Consider the following 14,136-nt stretch of genomic DNA (forward strand, 5'->3'; position numbering starts at 1 on the left):
TTAACATTATAGGAAACTGCCAACCTGTTTTCCAAAGTGGCTGCACCATGTTACATCCCCACCAGCCATGAATGAGAATTCTCACCAGTAATTGTTATTGTCCATTTTTTGTTTTTCAATCATTCTGATTTTTTTTTTAAGATTACAGATTCAGAGGGAGGTGCAAAAAATAGTACAAAGAGGTCCCGTGTCTTTTCCATCCAGTTTCCCCCAATGGTAGCATCTTACCTAGTGATAGTGCAATATCCCAACCAAGAAATTGACTCTTTATTTTAAACCCAGAGCAATCCTAGTGGATTTCTCTAAAAACGCAGGGAAGTCTATCATTCCCCACAGCGTGGAACACATCCGCTCTGAAAAGCATCGCTGGTGGGTGGGAGCTGGGTCAGGTGGAGAAGTCACTGCTGGTCTCCTGGCTTTTTTGCAGAGCACATTCATCAACAGACCTGCCCTCGGAATCTTTCCTCCTGAGAACTTTGTGGAGAAGCTCCGGGAGTCCCTGCTCTCAGTGAGTCTGTGGGGACAGCTTGCCACCGTGAGAACCCACCTCCGCCCTTCACCGCGCTGGCCCGCAGCTCTGATCCAGGAGGCTGGAGCAGCAGGGAAGGAAAGGACTGAGATCCATAATGATTAAGGATGGGGTGTTTCTACTTCAGTCTTGCTCTTCGTGCTGTTTCTTTCATGAAGAGTCTTTTTAATTTTCCTTTGCAAGAAAAGCTGGGATCCCTTGTGTGCGGGAAAAAGGGAACCCGGGGAAGTTAGTATTGATCCCACGACAGGGCCTTTGCCTGTGCCCGTCAGTCCTCCTTTGGGTTTCAGTTGCTACAAGGATTAGAGTCCTTCAGAACCCCGAATTCCCACCTGTAAAATGTGGGTGTCTCCGGGCAGAGGTTGTGTCAGGAGGGATGTCTGGGCTTTTCTTCACCTTTTTTCCTCTCTGGCCTCCAGCCTGGGGCCTTTTGGGGCCTCTCGTCCACCCTCCCAATCAGACTGCTTCTGGGACTGCATCCCTGTTTCCCTCCCAGCCTCCCACAGCCTCCAGGGCCCAGTGTGCAGCCCCTGCAGAGGCCCCACTCCAGCTAGGAAGGTGGGGAGCCCACAGCTGTTTCCCTCCCCACAGGTGGCTCCTAAAGGGATGTCCCAGCTCATCACGATGGCCTGCGGTTCCTGCTCCAACGAAAACGCCTTCAAGACCATCTTCATGTGGTACCGGGTGAGGTTTGGGGCTTGTATGCATGCAACGTGCACACACACACACAGGCCCCCCAGCCCCCAGCCACACACTCAGCCCTTGTCTGACTGTTCATCCCAGCTGGCTGGAGTATTGGACATCAGTGGCCACGGTCGAAATCCAGGGAGGGCCATTGCCTGGACCGAGTTTTCCAAACATCCTGGCAGTGTGTAGTGTAAAACCTCCCCAGTGTCATTATACTGTGTTACCTGAAATAACATACCATCTCACAGATCTTCATTGTTGCCAATAGAATAGTAAAGCAACTTATTCATCCATCTATTTATTTCATCACAAGGACAATGAATGGTCTCATGCTTCTGTCCGTACGTGTAACGTCGACGTATATGATCAGCTCTTGAGAAAGCATCCCCTCGTTGACTAGATGTTGGTTTGGGTGGAAAGTGGGAGCCCTTCCTGCCCCAAAGTGTCTCTGAGAGTTTGTTCTGTTCCGTTTTATCAGAGCAAGGAAAGAGGCCAATCGGGTTTCTCCAAAGAGGAGCTGGAGACGTGCATGATCAACCAGGTGAGCCCAGCATCCCCTCCGCCTCATGCGTGGGGCCCTGTCCTCCTCAAGTAGAAGGTGTCTTAGTTAGCCTGGGCTGCCATAACAAAAACCCTAGACAGGGTGGCCTAAGCACCAGACGTGTATGATGTATTTTTTCACAGTTCTGGAGGCTGGAAGTCCAAGGTCAAGGTGCTGGCCAATCCAGTTTCCCAGGGCAGGCTCTCTTCCTGGCTTGGGGATGGCCACCTTCTCACTGTGTCCTCCATCTATCTCAGGGAGAGGGAGCAGACTCTCTGTTGTCCATTCCTATAAGGGCACTAATCCCATCACAGGGCTCCAACCGCATGACCTCGTCCAACCCTAAGTACCACCCAAAGACCCCATGTTCAGATACTATTACACTGGGGGTTAGGGCTTCAATATATGAATTTGAGGGGGACTTAAACATTCAGTCCACAACAAGGGCTCCCCAAGCATTCCAACCCCCTAGTCCATTCCCTTGGTTTCAAGGCCGGCCGAGTGGAACTCTTCGGACTAGCACTCATCAGTTTCCCAGGACAGCTGCCTGTATTTGACCCGTCTAAAGTGGCATTTCATGTATTCTCTAGAATAATCCAAAATGTCAACACAAATGTATGTGCAAGAGTGTTAACCCGTTGGTGTTTAGATTGGCCACCACCTGTATATCCAGTAATGGGGAAAGATGGATTAAGTGTAGGGGTTCCAAGTGGAACCCCAGCAGTTCAGGGAGGCACCAAGGGGGCCACTGTTGGGGTACAACAGTCGGGGGTGCATGGGGAAGACCAAGTAAGGCTCCAAGCTTCCCAGCCAGCTTCAACCAGAGCAGGCCAGTCCTTCCCCTAATTCCCACTATGACTGAGGCAGAAGTATATACCGCTTAAAAAAAGATGTGGGGGGGGCGGGTGTTTGCAGATCAAGAGCCACTGAACTCAGTTACCCACTGTGTCCAAACACAAAGTTCTGCAGCCAGAATAATCACAAAGGGTTTCTCTTGGCCTGGAGACGTGTGCTATAATTCAGTGAAAACAGTGGGATGTAAAGTGTATAGACACTGTGCTCTCAACCATGTAAATCAGCATAGGGGCCACCTCAGAGATATTGGATGTTTGGTTCCAGATCACCTCGATAAAGCAAATATCACAATAAAGCGAGTCACATGACTTTTTAGTTTCTCAGTGCATCGAAAAGTTATGCTTATACTCTACTGTAGTCCATTAAATGTGCAATAGCCTTACGTCTTAAAAAAAATGTACACACGTTAATTCAAAAATACTTCATTGCTGAAAAATGCTAACCATCATCTGAGCCTTCAGGGAGTTGCAGTGGTAACATCACAGATCACTGATCGCAGGTCACCATGACAAGCAGAATAATAACCCAAAAGTCGCAAATATCGTGAGAATTACCAAAATGTGACACAGAGACACGAAGTGAGCAAATGCTGTTGGAAAATGGCTCCAGTAGACTTGTTCCATGCGGTGTTGCCACAAACCTTCAATTTGTAAAAACGCAACATCTGTGAAGTGCAGTAAAACAAGTTACGCCCTATATATCACATTTGGAGACTAACAAAGGAAAATGACAAGAAGGCATTCTGGGATTTGTGGGAAGAGGTCTTGGAGCTTTTCCCGGGGGTCTCAGGGACCCAGTGGAGATCAGCCAGCCTGAGAAAATGCCGTACAACCTCCCAGAGACTCAGGGGCCCCCAAGGTGGCCTCTGCCGTGTCCCCAGTGGCTCCTGAGTCACTGGAGGCAGGTCTGATTCCCTTGCCAGCTGGAGGGTCAGAAGGCAGTGCTGCTGTGCCATTCGCTTGGGGCTGGGAGAAGAGTGGGGTTCATGAGTCCCTCCTGAGCTCAGGGGCAGCCCCGTGGGGAGAGGGAAAGCTGGGGGTCCCACCCTCCCACTCTGGCCCAGCAGACCTCGTCCAAAGCCTGGGCATGTCCTGTGAGGGGCCCAGCTCAACCTCAGGTCACAGGAGGCAGGTACCACCACCAGCACCTGGCCCATCTGTGGGCTGTGGGAGCAGTCGCGGGGGGGGCAGGGGGACCGAGGCAGGGGAGTTTGAAGAGCCTGCGGATGCCTGCCAGTGATGGATAGGAGAAAGGTGGGTGGTGAGGGCCCAGGGCCAGCATGCTCGCCCACCTGCAGGCTTGGCCAAGAAAAATGGGCCCACGTGGTGCAGAACTTGTGAGAAGACAGAGGTTCAGATATCTATTTCATGAAATCTCTTGATAAAAAACAAACAGAAAACACCACGTATGGGCTGGATACAGACCTCTGGAGTCCAGTTTGTAACTTCTGCCTGAGAGGGGATCCCGGTTCTCCTGAGACTTTCGTACTCCTCGAGGTTCGTGGGGGCCACCATGTAGGTCCCCAGCTCACAACCCTGACTGACGGCTGTTTCTTGGTTCCAGGCCCCCGGGTGCCCCGACTACAGCATCCTCTCCTTCATGGGTGCCTTCCATGGGAGGACCATGGGTAAGGAGGGCCGTGAGATCCCAAGGTGGCAGGTAGAGTAATAATAACAGCAACAACAATAGCGACGGCTGCCTCTGATCTGGCACTGGCGGCTTCCACGTATTGTCTCACCGATTGCATACCGTTCCCTGGAGACTGGGGATGGCTGTTGCCACTTTGCAGATGTGGAAACTGAGGCTCGGCAAGGGAAGGAACATTCCAAGGCCATGCAGTGGCAGAGCTAGGATTTGAATCCTTGCCTCTCTTCCTTCAGAGTCTGTGTTAGTCTGTGATAGATCAGAAAGCAAAGGCACACACACACACACACACACACACACACACGCACAGATTAATACACATGGGTGCCACTTCAGCTTCAGGATGTTCCCAGAACTGGGATTCTGCAGGCACCGGGCCTCCCTGGGCTGCCCCATCTCCTGCTCAGAGACGGTCCATCCTCCTTCCCTGAGCCAACCTCTGCTCTTCTGTTGTGCTGGGCTTAGGTTGCTTAGCGACCACGCACTCCAAAGCTATTCACAAGATCGACATCCCTTCCTTCGACTGGCCCATTGCACCATTCCCACGGCTGAAGTATCCTCTGGAAGAGTTTGTGAAAGAGAACCAACAAGAAGAGGCCCGTTGTCTAGAAGAGGTAACCCCCAGGTCCTCCCCTCACCTCCCCCTCAAGCCCTCACCCCAAGACAGCCCCGGGGAAGAGGAACACACAAAGAGTCTATCCAGGGACCCGCGTGGTGCTCCCTGGGTGGGACGGGGGGACGGGGGCGCTTCGTGTCCCGATGTTCCATGTTAGGAAAGGTACTGAGACATTGATTTTGCCACCCAGCCTCCATCACCCCGCTTCTGGTACCAACTTCTGCATCGTGAGTTTCTTTGGGGACAAGCTTCATTGACTCTGGAGTAGGAGAAAATGAACGGATGGAAAGAATACAGGGCAGCTCATAGGAAAAACAATTCCATGGGATCCTGTAGTCCACTGTGTGTCAGTCTTCTCCAGAATCCTGGGGCTTTTTTGGGAGCCCTGGAGGTTGCAGTGGGGGTGGCGAGGGACTAAGGATGGGCAACCCTGGTCCCCGTGCCTCCGCTTCAACCAGAACAGCCCCCCTTTGATCTGTCCCATATATTGGTGTTCCATGTAAGACATTGGAAGGATTCTTTTGCAGGGTGGGGGGTGGCGGGGAATGGCTATCACTCTTCAGATTTGGATCTGAGCTCAAATAAGGCTGGTTTGCCTCTTAAGCTCATCATTCTTTTTAATTAATAGTTAACACCTACTAGGTGTAAAGCAAGGTGCTAGGCGCTGGGTACTTAGTGGTAAATAAGAGACAAGGTGATGCAGTCCAAGCAAAATAAGGCAAGCTAAAAGTCACTACAGCTTTTCTAGTAACTACATTTTTTAAAAGTAAAAATAATTGGGTGAAATTAAATTTAATAACATTTTATTGAACCCAGTGTATCGAAAATATTGTCATGTCATTAATATTTAAAAATTATTGATGACATGTTTTTATATTCTTTTTTTCGTGTTAGATCTTTGAAACACTGTGTATTTTACACATAGAGCACATCTCAGTTTGGACCAGCTACATTCCAAGAGCTTGATAGCCACATGTCTTTCCTGCATCCTATCAGATAGTATAGGGTAGTCAGAAACACAGCACTGGACAAATAAGCAAGAAAATAGCCATATGATGACAAATTGCAAATGACACTCTGATTGCAAAGAAAAGCGTCTTAGAGCTTCCTTGGGGCAACTGGTGAGACTGAGGCTAGAATTGCGTCATCCAAATAGAAGGTTTTTCCTTAATTCTGAATAACAGAGAAAGATTGTACTTGTTACTCTATCCAGGTGTATGGTTTGGTTTTTTCAATTATGTGTTAATTATTAAATTATTAATAAAGTATCACAATTTTTTTTATAAATTTATTTATTTTTATCTTTGGCTGCATTGGGTCTTCATTGCTGCACGCGGGCTTTCTTTAGTTGTGGTGAGCTGGGGCTACTCTTCGTCGCGGTGCGTGGGCTTCTCATTGCGGTGGCTTCTCTTGTTGTGGAGCGCAGGCTCTAGGTGCGCAGGCTCAGTAGTTGTGGCACACGGGCTTAGTTGCTCCGCGGCATGTGGGATCTTCCCAGACCAGGCGTCGAGCCCGTGTCCCTTGCATTGGCAGGCAGATTCTTAACCACTGCACCACCAGGGAAGCCCCAAGTATCACAATTATTAGTCTTTAATTATCTGTAAGAAGATGCCCATTTTAGAGCAAGAGTTCAAGAAATATAACCTCTTGGGGAAAATAAGATGCTTTTCTCACTGTTAACAGTTAATTTTTTTTTTCTTATAATGACCTATAATAGAGGAGAATCTGAAAAAGAATATGTGTGTTTGTGTGTGTGTGTGTGTGTGTGTGTATGTAACTGAGTCACTTTGCTGTACACCAGAAACTAACACACTGTAAATTAACTATACTTCAATTTAAAAAAATAGTTTAAAAAAAGTTAAATTTTTATTTTTAGTTTTTGGCTGCATTGGGTCTTCATTGCTGCACGCGGGCTTTGCTCTAGTTGTGGCGAGCAGGGGCCACTCTTTTCTGCGGTGCGTGGGCTTCTCATTGCGGTGGCAAAGTGATTCAGTCATATATATATGTATGTATATATATGTGTATATATATTCTTTTTCAGATTCTTTTCTATTATGGATTATTACAAGATATTGAATATAGTTTTCTGTGCTATACAATAGGACCTTGTTGGTTATCTGTTTTATATATAGTAGCGTGTATCTGCTAATGCCAAACTCCTAATTTATCCCTCCCTCCCCACACTTTCCCGTAAGTTTGTTTTCTATGTCTGTGAGTCTGATTCTGTTTTGTAAATAAGTTCACCTGCATTTTTTTTTCTTTTTTTTTTTTGGCTGCACCACGTGGCATGCGGGATCTTAGTTCCCCGACCAGGGATCAAACCCATGCCCCGTGCAGTAGAAGTGCAGAGTCTTAACCACTGGGCCACCAGGGAAGTCCCTGTATGATTTTTTAGATTCCACATATAAGCGATATCATATGAAATTTGTTTTTTTCTGTCTGGCTTACTTCACTTAGTATGATAATCTCTAGGTCCATGTATGTCACTGCAAATGGCATTATTTCATTCTTTTTTATGGCTAAATAATATTCCATTGTATATTTATATCACATCTTCTTTATCCATTCATCTGTCAATGGACATTTAGGTTGCTTCCACCTCTTGGCTATTGTAAATAGTGCTGCTATAAACATAGGGGTGCATGTATCTTTCAAATTAGAGTTTTCTCTGGATATATGCCCAGGAGTGGGATTGCTGGATCATATGGTAACTCTATTTTTACTTTGTTAACCTCCATACTGTTCCCCATAGTGGCTGCACTAATTTATATTCCCACCAACAGTGTAGGAGGATTCCCTCTTCTCCACACGCTCTCCAGCATTTGTTATTTGTAGACTTTTTTCTTTCTTTTTTTTTTTTTTTTTGCGGTACACGGGCCTCTCACCGCTGCGGCCCCTTCCGCCGTGGAGCACAGGCTCCAGACGCGCAGGCCCAGCAGCCACAGCCCACCGGCCCAGCCACTCCGCGGCACGCGGGACCCCCCCGGACCAGGGCACGAACCCGGGTCCCCTGCATCGGCAGGCGGACTGCCAACCACTGTGCCACCAGGGAAGCCCTGTAGACTTTTTAATGATGGCCATTCTGACTGGTGTGAGGTGATACCTCATTGTAGTTTTGATTTGCATTTCCCTAATAATTAGTGATGTTGAGCATCTTTTCATGTGTCTGTTGGCCATCTGTATGTCTTCTTTGGAGAAATGTCTGTTAGGTTTTCTGCCCATTTTTTGATTGGGTTGTTTGTTTTTTTGTTATTGAGCTGTACGAGCTGTTTGTATATTTTGGAAATTAAGTCCTTATCAGTCGCATCGTCTGCAAATATTTTCTTCCAGTCTGTAGGTTGTCTTTTCCTTTTGTTTATGGTTTACTTTGCTGTGCAAAAGCTTATAAGTTTGATTAGGTCCCATTTGTTTATTTTTGCTTTTATTTCTATTGCCTTGGGAGACTGATCTAAGAAAACATTGCTACAGTTTATGTCAGAGAATGTTCTGCCTATGTTCTCTCCTAGGAGTTTTATAGTGCTGTGTCTTATATTGAATATTTAAGTCTTTAAGCCATTTTGAGTTTATTTTGTGTATGGTGTGAGGGTGTGTTCTAACTTCATTGATTTACATGCAGCTGTCCAGCTTTCCCAGCACCACTTGCTGAAGAGACTGTCTTTTCTCCATTGTGTATTCTATGTAATGATAAGACACTACGACATTTTCAACTTAAATTCCAGGGGTCCACAGCACCCCACATGCCCGTCCTCCGAGGCTGCCCAAGAGCCTCCACGAGTCCTTGTCATGTCCCCCTTTGGAATCCAGGTGGAGGACCTGATCGTGAAATACCGGAAGAAGAAGAAGACGGTGGCCGGGATCATAGTGGAGCCCATCCAGTCTGAAGGTGGAGACAACCACGCGTCAGACGACTTCTTCCGGAAGCTGAGGGACATCTCCAGGAAGGTCAGCACACAGGGCCAGGGCTGGATGGGGCCACGGGCCATTTCCAGTTGGTTTTCCAGAGCAAAGGGTTAGCCTGGGGTCCTTGTAAACTTCCAGATGTTCAGAGGCTGCCTGTCGGCCTCACGGGTAGAGAAGTTGGAGGTGAGGGCATGACAGGGGATTCTCCCCTAAAATCTTATTCCAAAGTCAGTCTCCAACCTGCTGTCTTAGTCGGGGACATTCCCAATCAAGAGAACATCCTGGGGAAAGCTTCAGCCTCCTCCCTTTTCTTTCTAAGGATCCCACCTCATCTTTCAGCCCATTGTGGTCCACACTGAACAGAAGCCAAATGAACAAACTTCATGTTAATATCATGTCTATTTTAATGTCTTGCACATATAACTGGCCTGTCCAATCAGTCAGTTCACGGATAAAGGTGACATGACATGAGTTGATTTAAACACAAATGCTAAGTAAATAATAGTCCGGGTGATGAGCAGAGCTGGCAAACACTGCACCAGAAGTTTGGGAAATGGGGCTGCCTTACAGTTGGGACACACTTCCTTCTGAGCAGGTCAACTTGCTCAGGGACCGAAGCCAATGGCTCAGGGAGCATTTGGTGTTCCGGTTTCGTACCGGCTGAGCAGTTTGAGGCCACGTGCAGACGCAGCCCTGCTGGAACTGCCCTCCTGCAGCCTTAGTCTGGTTTTGCACAGCCCAAGAACACGGGCTTGGTTTGAGGTTCAGAAAGCAGTGGCTCTTGGGCTGGATTTGGGGGTCCGAGGAGGGCGAGTTGCGCTGGGTGTTTATTTCTCCTTCGTTCTATCTCGGCCAGCACGGCTGTGCCTTCTTGGTGGATGAGGTCCAGACTGGAGGAGGCTGCACCGGCAAGTTCTGGGCCCACGAGCACTGGGGATTGGATGACCCAGCGGACGTGATGACCTTCAGCAAGAAGATGATGACCGGGGGCTTCTTCCACAAGGAGGAGTTGAGGCCCAACGCTGTGAGTGTCGACCCGCCCGCCCACCCCTCTCTCCTGTCCAGGGCAGGGGAGGGAGGCGGGGCAAAGGGCATCGACTTCTCATTACTGCTTCTTTCTCACCAGCAAGGAACTAAGTGAATACCTAATGTGTCACAGAAGTTTCCTAAAGCCTAGTTCTTATTAATTTAATTTAAAGCCAATGATTACGATTACCCCAGCTCTCTCTGCAGGGCTGACTTCATAGCAGTCCATTGTCAGGCTTCTAATTTTTTGCTTTGTGCACAAGCAAAAATATTGTTATTAGCTGCTGCTGTGAATGGAGCATTTGCTCTGTGCCTGGCCCAGTTCTAAGTATTCCTCTGGTACTGTTAATCCTTACAACAGTCTAACCAAGTAGATGGTATTTTTCTCTCCCGTTTTGCTAATGAGGAATCAGGCACAGAGAGGTTAAGTAAGTTGTCTAAGGTTACACAGCCTGTTAAGTGACAAAGTCAAGATTTAAACCCAGAGCTCATACTCTAAACCATTTTACTGTACTGCCACTTGTACATATGGATTCTCGTACACACACACACATGCACACAGTCATCAAGGGCCCAGGATCGTTCCTTCCACCATTCCTGCATGTAGCTTCTACCCTCAAGGTCACCTCATGATCCATAATGGCTACTGGAGCGCCGTCTCAATTTGATGCAGTAGCAAGGAAAAAGGAAGGAAGGATAAAGTGGCCCCCTTCTCGTCTTTAAGCAGTCTTCCCAGAAATCCCACAACATTTCTGTTACTACCACTTTTGACTAAGATCTGGTCACATGGCCACTCCTAGTTGCAAGAGAGGCTGGGAAGTGTGTTTTAGTTGGCTGCATTGACACCCTGAAGGGGGAGTAAAGCGGGTGGTCTTTGAGGGTCAGAGTGCCACCAATCCACTCCTGACTCCAACATATTTTCACAGACAAATCACTCAACCTCTCAGCACCTCAGCTTCTTCCTTTATAAAATGAGGATTACAGTAATTAGGGGCCAGCCGTCTCGGTTTCCCCCGGACTGAGGGATTTCCCAGGACCTGGGCAAGTTGGCATCCCTAATAGTACCTGCCTACAGGGTTGCTGTTACGGAGAGATTTTTTTTTTTTTTTTTGCGGTACGCGGGCCCCTCACTGTTGTGGCCCCTCCCGCCGCGGAGCGCAGGCTCCGGTCGCGCAGGCTCAGCGGCCATGGCTCACGGGCCCAGCCGCTCCGCGGGACGCGGGACCCTCCAAGCCCGGGGCACGAACCCGCGTCCCCTGCATCGGCAGGCGGACCCCCCAACCACTGCGCCACCAGGGAAGCGCTATTACGGAGAGATTTTAGTGAGACCATATGCGTTATCCTCCCAGCACTTAGTAGCTACTCGCTGGGTTAGTCTCTCTCCTCCTAAATGGGGAGAAGTGTGTCTGAGGGTGGGCCCGGAACCCTTCTGATACCCCGTGTCTTGTTCCAGCCTTACCGGATCTTCAACACGTGGCTGGGGGACCCGTCCAAGAACCTGCTGCTGGCGGAGGTCATCAACATCATCAAGCGAGAGGACCTGCTGAATAACGCGGTGCACGCCGGGAAGGCCCTGCTCACGGGACTGCTGGACCTCCAGGTACTCCGCCCGGCCCCACCCCGGCCCTCCCGGCTCCCCATCCACGGCTCCCCACGGCCCCCGCGGGCAGCAGCTGAGCTCTTCAGTGTAGCACCACACCCGCTGCCCCAGCGATTCTGAATAGGCTGCGCCATTTCTGTAGGGGATGCCTTCCCACCACTCCGTGCCGACCCCGTTCCCAGTTCCTGAACTCCCGGTTTTCTGCTGACACTGAGTTCAGGCATCCCTCCTTTGAGAAACCTCCCCAGCATTCCCTGTCTCTCATTCCCACCCATGTGCCCACTATTCCCTCCTCTGGACCACCTTGTACATCCTGATCACTCCGTAGCAGTGCTCTCCAGGGGGATAGATTGCTAGCTATGCACATAACTTCAAAGGTCCTAGTACCCAAACTAAAAGTGAGAAAGAAGGAGCTGAAATTAATTTGAATAATATACTTAACCCATCATATCCAAAATATTATTTCAACATGCCACCAATACATAAAATAATTCAATATTTCTTATTCTTCTTCTCATAATAAGTCTTTGAAATCCAGTATGTATTTTACACTTACAGTGCATTCCAATTTGGACTCACATTTCAACAGCTACATGTGGCCACCTCATTGGACAGTATAGCTCTTTATTATAATTATTTGTCTTTGTTATGTCTACTCCCTGCCCGACACGCTCTCCTAGATTTGGGGATGGGGGATGCTGCTGGGAGGAACCACAGTGTTTCCAGGACTGGCCAGCCCAGCCCAGGAGTTAGGAGGAGAGATGACCCTCCCCAGAGGGCTGGATACAAAGAGCCTTTCCTCCGGGAGCTTGAAGCACCCAGTCACCAGCGAGCTGAGCAGATCCACTGATGGTGATGGTGATGGTGATGATGAAGCGAGGAGGGGTGGTAGTGATAACAGCTTCCATTTACTAAGAGCCTGCTCCTGCCAAGTTCCGTAATAGGGATCTCATACACTCTTTTTTTTTTTTTTTTGCGGTACGCGGGCCTCTCACCGCTGTGGCCTCTCCCGTTGCGGAGCACAGGCTCCGGACGCGCAGGCTCAGTGGCCATGGCTCACGGGCCCAGCCGCTCCGTGACATGTGGGATCTTCCCGGACCGGGGCACGAACCCGTGTCCCCTGCATCGGCAGGCGGACTCTCAACCACTGCGCCACCAGGGAAGCCCCTCATACACTCTTAAGTCCAACGGTAACACCGTGGGTGTAGACACCACTATGATCCTTATTTTACAGATGAGGAAACTGAGGTGTAGCGGGTTATTAACTTGTCCAAAGTTACACAGCTTCCACTGGGGTTTGAACCTGATTCTTGTAGCCTTCAAAGCCCATGTTCTTTTTTTTTCTTTCTTTTTTTTCTATTTTTTGACGGGATCTTAGTTCCCCAACTAGGGATCGAACCCAGGCCCCCAGCAGTGAAAGTGCTGAGTCCTAACCACTGGACCACCAGGGAATTCCCAAGCCCATGTTCTTTGCCAGCGTTTACCTCTCTGACATGATCAAGGACATAACAATAATAATAATTATTATTTATTATTATTATTTCCATTAATTGAGAACTTGCTCTGTGCCAAGCATTGTGTTAAGTGCCTTATCTCATTTAATCCTCAGCATAGGACTGCTGCATTTAGGGGGGAGAAAAAGCAGGTCCCCCCCGCAGTTAAGTTTAAATTTCACAAGTCTGAAGCCCAGGAGGGAAGGGCGGACACTGGACTTGGTTCCAGTCACGGGGCAGAGGCAGGAGCTTCAGGGACCACCGTCTTCCTCTCCCAGGTAGGGATGCCAGATTTAGCAAATTACAATACAGGACACCCGGTTAAATTTAAAAGTTGGCAACTAATTTTTTTTTTTAGCATAAGTATATCCCATGCAATGTTTGGGACATATTTATACTAAAAGAATTAGAAGTTGCTTATCTGAAATTTAACTGGGTGTCCTGTTTTTCTTCTGGCACCCTTAACCCAGAACAACTTGAAGTTAGGAAACTATAATTCTCCTCATTTTCTGGATGAGAATGGGGAGCTTTAAACCCAGATCTGCCTGATTGCAGACTCTGAAGGGGCAAGTGTGGCTGCTGAGATAGCTGAGAGCCTCTAACTGTGCTGTAGCTCTAGGGGGAATTTCTTTTTCTTTTCTTGGGCTGGATTTGCATTTAGACTGAGGCTGGGCAGGGGTAGGTGCTAGGAAAAGCCTCTGGGAAGGGTGGAAGGATCGGGCCCTTCCCTCCTGCCACAATGTTCCTTCCCCTGTCACCAGCGTGGCAGGAGAAATGTCAGGCACTTACTTATGTCCCTTGGGGGTACAGCTGCACCCTGCCTGCAGTTGTTGGTGCTGGAGTATGGGACGCGCCAGGGCCGGGCTCGGCAGGGATCTTGTTGTTCTGAGGCTGTCACAAACGCAGGCCGCCCCTGTCCTGAGTGGCCGTGAGGTCCACGCGGGCTGATGGCTGCCTTCCTTGGCTTTGATGCCGGCCTGTGTCCCCGCTGCAGGCCCGGTACCCCCAGCTCATCAGCAGAGTGAGAGGACGAGGCACCTTCTGCTCCTTCGACACACCAGATGAATCCACACGGAATAAACTCATTTCAACAGCCAGAAACAAAGGTAAGGCAGCAAGGGGTACCCACATTTCCTGGTGGGGGGCCCGGAGGGAGGAGAAGGGGAAGGTGATTCACAGGACTAAAAATAGTCTGAATTGCCTTTCTCAAAAGAAGAGAAAGTTACCAGGGAGCTTTCCGTATAC

The 14,136-nt window shown here is 48.9% G+C and overlaps 1 protein-coding gene across 8 annotated transcripts in view; it reads left to right on the top strand.

Annotated features, from left to right (window-relative positions):
- ABAT (4-aminobutyrate aminotransferase) overlaps nucleotides 1-14,136 on the top strand; it is a gene marked incomplete at both ends in the record, with an annotated part of 35,231 nt that overhangs the window by 19,793 nt on the left and 1,302 nt on the right. For 3 of the 8 annotated variants that reach the window (XM_079719517.1, XM_079719521.1, XM_079719523.1), the window contains 9 exons: nucleotides 428-508; nucleotides 1,121-1,213; nucleotides 1,695-1,757; nucleotides 4,176-4,239; nucleotides 4,722-4,870; nucleotides 8,677-8,814; nucleotides 9,629-9,796; nucleotides 11,252-11,398; nucleotides 13,886-13,997. In XM_079719517.1, the coding sequence (XP_079575643.1) occupies nucleotides 428-508; nucleotides 1,121-1,213; nucleotides 1,695-1,757; nucleotides 4,176-4,239; nucleotides 4,722-4,870; nucleotides 8,677-8,814; nucleotides 9,629-9,796; nucleotides 11,252-11,398; nucleotides 13,886-13,997 (1,015 nt within the window). The remainder of the gene's footprint in view (nucleotides 1-427; nucleotides 509-1,120; nucleotides 1,214-1,694; nucleotides 1,758-4,175; nucleotides 4,240-4,721; nucleotides 4,871-8,676; nucleotides 8,815-9,628; nucleotides 9,797-11,251; nucleotides 11,399-13,885; nucleotides 13,998-14,136) is intronic. The other 5 variants (XM_079719518.1, XM_079719522.1, XM_079719519.1 and 2 more) reach the window with 5 other exon arrangements.

Source organism: Hyperoodon ampullatus (genome assembly GCF_949752795.1).
Source record: "Hyperoodon ampullatus genome assembly, chromosome: 14".
In the NCBI taxonomy this organism is placed as follows: Eukaryota; Metazoa; Chordata; class Mammalia; order Artiodactyla; family Ziphiidae; genus Hyperoodon; species Hyperoodon ampullatus.